General features: G+C 43.3%; 1 protein-coding gene across 2 annotated transcripts; it reads right to left on the bottom strand.

The window, feature by feature from the left end:
- Positions 1–1429: 1429 nt before the first annotated feature.
- On the bottom strand, positions 1430–4927 carry LOC147631928 (transmembrane 9 superfamily member 11-like). 2 transcript variants are annotated; one of them, XM_086808465.1, is made up of 2 exons: positions 4530–4927; positions 1430–3830 (listed from the first exon to the last, which is right to left on the bottom strand). In XM_086808465.1, exon 2 carries the CDS (start codon positions 3722–3724, stop codon positions 1721–1723), a length of 2004 nt encoding a protein of 667 aa, XP_086664591.1. In that variant the 5' UTR covers positions 3725–3830; positions 4530–4927; the 3' UTR covers positions 1430–1720. The 2 variants fall into 2 exon arrangements, with proteins under 2 accessions (XP_086664591.1, XP_086664590.1); XM_086808464.1 differs by having other exon boundaries at positions 1430–3835; positions 4530–4871.
- Positions 4928–5743: the final 816 nt, after the last annotated feature.

Raw genomic sequence — 5743 nt, 5'->3', positions numbered from 1 at the left:
CTTGGTTGTGAGACGTATGTATAGGTTAAACCAGGATAAAAACATCAAAACGTACTTCTGTAAAATTATATATATGTGTGATGTATGACACAGATTTTAAGACATGCTTATTTCAAATCCATCGCAACCCCCTCACTGAGGAAGCATTCTAAAGGGTACCCTACACACGGAATCCTCACACCCTCTCTCTCTCTCTCTCTCTCACGTCCTTTATATACCCCCCAGCCCAAAAGAGGCAAGCCTTTTGAAAGTCTGTCTCTAAATATAGCCATAGCTACAAAGGAAAGTGTCCAGAAAGCTTGGATGTGTCAGTACCGCTGAGCATGCGAGAGAAAACGTTTCTGAAAGCTCTTTGCTGTGAAAAGAAAACTATCTAGAAAGGGTAGGCCATACTCGTCTCAACAGCTGTCCACTTACAGGCTCCCCAACTGAAACAACAGCAGCCAAACATACATTTGGATCATAACAAAGCTTCTCACCTCACATTGGTGATCCGCTTCTCACCTCACATTGGTGATCCAAACTGTGATATAACTTGTGGTTTACTTTCAATCAAGCCATCAATTCCAGTCCCTGATGTTAGTTCAACAAACCAGACAAAAGGCCCAACCCAAGGTAAACTGAAGCTTGATTGCACATTGGATTCTCAAATTCTGCTGCACACGACATACACAAGCACACATGCACGCACTCTTGCCTTCATATGTCTCCCTGTGATAGATGCACATGTGCACACCAAAACTTGCATGCATTATACACAGGCGTATGCACACAACTTAATTGTATGACGAACCAGCTAGCATGCTTTTCCTTGTCTATGGTCTAGGTTTAGCTTTACTTCATATGAAAACATGCATACATCTTCAATCAACCTGCAAGCTTCTTTCTCTAATGGATCAAAGCTACACGTCAAACGCCCTTATATAATACTTTGCAAAACAATGCTGAGAGCTTCCATCACGGTTTACACATGTAGCCCCAAAACCGATGCACAGCAAAAATCAGGCATAACTGCATACACGACCAATTACTTAATCAAACATTAGAGCCTTTTCACAAAACAAGAAATGACAGATCTCTACAACCCACCTGCCTTTGAATATACCCTCAAACACAAAAAGGAGATATCTCACCCCAAATGTAAGGGATCTCACCCACCCAACTCGTGGACAGGGTTTCTGTATGTAAAGACCTTAATTTAATTTGCTGCTATTACGTGTGCATGTCAGCTGTGCTACAGTAAATGTATACTTACCATACATAAAAAGATAAAAGAATGCATCCAAAGCTCTGCTTATCCAAGTACCCTGCATGCATGTAAAGTATAATACAAAGAACAAAGAACAAAGACTATAGACTACAAAAAGATCAGTGCCTAGTTGAAACATACAACTTGAAGAGCCAACTAAATCCAGAATCTGCAAAGCACTTGCAAAAGTAAGGTCATTAATAATCTCACAGGCCCTTTGTATATTGGCACTGCTTAATCCAGATTAGCACTTCTACTACTGACGATTCTGATTTAAAAGAAAAAGGTCTTCCCTCATCTTACTGGACTGTACTATTGAAAACCATGAATGCACAGCCAATCTCAAGGTGTGCAAGTCGAAGAGAGAGGAAAGCCACCTGCTAAACCCAAGCTTGCTGTAGAAAAATGGTACCAGATACTGCTGTGCTGTGCTAAGAATTCCCTCACAATCCTCGATCTCCCAAATTTACCTTAGTCTATTTTGACAGAAGAAAAGAGATAGTGAACAAACCAAAACGATGTCAGGAACCCAATAGTGCCAGTCGCCAGCATGATAGCCAAGACCATCAAGATTGAGTATCCCAGGTACAGTGCAGTTGAAACAGGCCCACTGAGACTGCGCAGATCGAACACCAGATAGTTGACAGCATATAGAAAAACATAGAGAGCAACTGATCCCGACGCAAAGAAGGATTTCCACCACCAGCTCCAATCCTCAACACACAGATGCATGTATGTGAGCACCACAGAGACCTCAGCACAAACTATCACTAGTAGCACCAGCACCACAAAGAGGAACCCAAATACATAGTAAACCCTGCCAAGCCAGATGCTGGACATGATAAAGAATAGCTCAATGAAAAGAGTTCCAAATGGTAGTGTCCCAGCCCCGAGCACCAGTAGCCATGAAGGGTACTTCTGTTTCGGGATCTCTCTTGGAATCTGATTGGTGCGCACAGGGTACTGGATATGTTCTGCTCTTGCTCCCAAAAAGCCTCCCAATAGTGTCAAAGGTACAGAAATGCAGAACCAGAGAGCAAGAAGGATGAAAAAGAGAGAGATTGGAATGGCACCAGTGCTCTTACTAGCCCAAAGAAGGAAGTTCAGAACCATCAGAATACCAAAGGCAATGCCAGGGAAGAAGCAAGCTACACGCCATGCAATTGATCTCCAGCCAGTAGAATCACCCTTCATTGTCCTCCAGAGCCTCACCGCAACATACCCAGCAAATATTCCAAGGAAAAGATAGAGAATAATCATTCCAGAAAGAAGCATGCCACGTGAAGCAGGGGACATGAACCCGAAAGCAGCAAATAGGATAGTTACTACTGCCATCCCAGCAATCTGCACCCCATCTCCAACCATGACACTGAGTAGTTCAGCATGTGGTGGAGCTCTGAAAACATCCCCCACCACCAACTTCCATCCAGAGAGTTCTTCTGTCATTTGAGCTTGGGCCTCCTTGTCTAATTCCTCATACTTGGTCAGATCCCGGCGTACAGTGCGAAGAAAGATAACAAAGACGATACCGGCAAGGAATGTGATGACCATAAGTGAGTTCAAGATTGAAAACCAATGCACTCGTGCACCTTCCATTTTGAGATATGCATCCCAGCGTGAAGGCCAGCGGATATCACTCTTTACAAAATTCACTTCATATGAGAAGATGATTTGCTCACCTTCCTGAACACACTGCTGAAGAGAACTTTCATCACAACCCACCGGAGGTGAGATCTTATCATACATACTGAGCTTTGAAATAGCTTCTTTATCAGCATGCCGAACACTGCAAGGGCTGACTTCAAATCCCACTACCTGAAAACCCGATGAATTTTTACCGCCACCACCAGTGGCAATGACATCCAAACCATCTCCAGTGCCCATCACAGCACCAGCAGCTGAGTCTTCATACTCATGAATGAGAACAGTAAACCTCAGATGATTGATAATGCAGTGCTGTTTAGATCGGTTATCATCAAAGTAACCTACTGGAAATCCTGTCAATTGCAGCGTGTACTCCCCTACTTTAACATACCTGATGGCAGGCAGATTATCCAGCATTATGTTGACTTGATAGAGATCATTAATCCTCTGCTTCAAGATCTTGACAGTGTCTGCACTAAGCTTTGGAGTAGTGCAAAGGTAGATGCTGGACTCATTGATATTCATATGAAATTTGTAGGGGGAGTTCTCAATGCGGTCCCCCATAAGAAGTTCACCCAGATTCTCTGGGCTGTGCTTTTCACCTTCCTGGGGCTTGCAGAATGGAAGGCTGTAGTAGCTGAATGGAAGCTCCGTTTCAATGGATGTAAGAGAGTTTACCATCACCATGAGAGGATCGTTAAAAGAAAACTTCTTCATGTAACTGCCAGGCAAGTAGAAAGCATTGGCATTGGGCACACAAATCAATATGATTGACAAGACGGAGAGGCCACAGAGCCATGCAGGTGGAGATGTGACTCTAGAGGCACCCATTTCCAGATCTCGAGCCTTTCAAGTCCAAAATCTGGATTATTCTCTGCAGATCTGAATGAATAAGGCAAGCACTAGGAGATTTCCTGCACAATCATTGCACCACTCCCTGCACTACAACAGAAAAGAAGACAAACAACTGAAGACTGTGAGAAAGTGTCATTAAGGAAGGGTTAGTATGAAAAAGGTGCACATAGAGGTTACAGTTTTACCAATTTGAGCAGTACGCATGCCAATGGGTTCAGTCACTCAGCAAAGTAATACATTCCAAGATCCTAATAGGGTCGCTGATAATCCATACTAATAAGTCCGTAAATTTCGCAAGAATGGTTGTGTTTGGCAAGAGAGCAACAAGACTATACTTACGAAGAGCTACCAAAGCTTCTCACTCATAAATGCTATGATCTCCTGTGTCTTGATCTACCCTAAGAGCTTGTCTCAAATATTAACTGCTAAAAAAACTATGGACTTAAGGTCTCAACGGATGCTATGGTGACCGTTTCCGAGATCAAGCTTGGAGAAACCAATCAATAAAGTATCGTTTTGAACCATATCTTTTCCCTAACTGTTGCAAGGAAAAAATACAGCAGGAGCTACGGATTTGGGGTTTCGAAGGGCCCCCGCATCAGATCAAGGTTTCCGAGGCCCTGTCCATCAGATCAGCCTACGGCGAGCCTTTTCACACAGACAAAAAAACGAAAACCCTAACCCTTGAACCATTTCTTTCGTGCCATAGTCAGACTAACCAGAAACGCCCTACAGAAATTCAGAATATGGTGATACAATAATGGAGACGCAGAAAACCTACCTGCAGAAAGAGCTGGTCTCATGCGTTGGCGAGAGAGGGCCGATCCACAAACTGCAGCTCCTCTACTTCTTCGCCTTCGACAATGCTCACAGCACAAGCAAGGAAACTGTCTACCTCTTGTTTAAATCACACCAGATCCTCCATGATAAGCTCATATGTGAAGAAGTCCCTTACCGGCCAGACGGCTCACACGAACACACACACACACACACGGCCTCTCTACGGGCTGGACTCACAGCCGTCCGCCCGTCGGATTTTCCCCCCTTTTGAGTGGCCCAATGCCTGAGACTTGGGATCATCACAGTAAGCACCAAGTATCCACAAGTAGATTAGTAGGTCTCTACTTCACCTCCCAACCTAGAGCCATGGATCTAGACACGAGAAATAGATGCTTGGGCATCTTGTGCTTTTGCGATAATCTGAACTAAAGCCTTAATTTAATTGGGACTCAACCAATCATGTTGCCGCCGCGATTATTATCAGGTCACTTTCTCCTTGCCTATTCTCCTTGCCTAATGGGACCAACTAATCCGCGAGACCAAATTTTCCCTTGCTCACAAACTATGGCCCGTTGTGTAACCATGATACAAAGACACTTACCTAAAGAAAGTGGTGGAGTATCCTTAGTGTTGCACTAGAGAGATATGCTCTATGATTTGTTCTCCTTTTCTAAGTATTTTCGATACATGCTCACACACCTACAATATGAATTCTAAGACCAATGCTTGTTTTGTGTGCTATATGGTATCATGCTCAATTTCCATAATATTCTTTATGAACACCCTCGTTTCTCATGATATTAGGCAAGGTGCTTATAAATCATGACCTAGGTGGTGGAGGAGGAGGAGAAAAGGGGGGAGAGAGAGAGAGAGAGAGAGAGAGAGAGAGAGAGAGAGAGAGAGAGAGAGCATGTGAACTATGTGTGTCTTACACACACACACACACACACACACACACATGCTTTGAATAAAGAATAGTAAATACCTTGATATTTTCTAGAAGTAATCTGTGTTGAGTTTCAATGTAGCTTTATGCCTTAGCAAAGTTCTAAAAAGGTTGTATTTTGGCAGAATTGCTTCGACTAATGCGAAATACGACCAACCAAGACTACTCTCTTTACCACAAACATTAGAGAAATAAATACTACCAACCAAGACTAGTCTCTTTACCACAAACATTAGAGAAATAAGTACTACCAACCAAGACTAGTCCCT

Source organism: Cibotium barometz, chromosome 14 (genome assembly GCF_041138505.1).
Source record: "Cibotium barometz isolate CiBa-2024 chromosome 14, ASM4113850v1, whole genome shotgun sequence".
Taxonomy (NCBI): Eukaryota; Viridiplantae; Streptophyta; class Polypodiopsida; order Cyatheales; family Cibotiaceae; genus Cibotium; species Cibotium barometz.
This window is presented reverse-complemented; position numbering and strand designations above follow the sequence as displayed.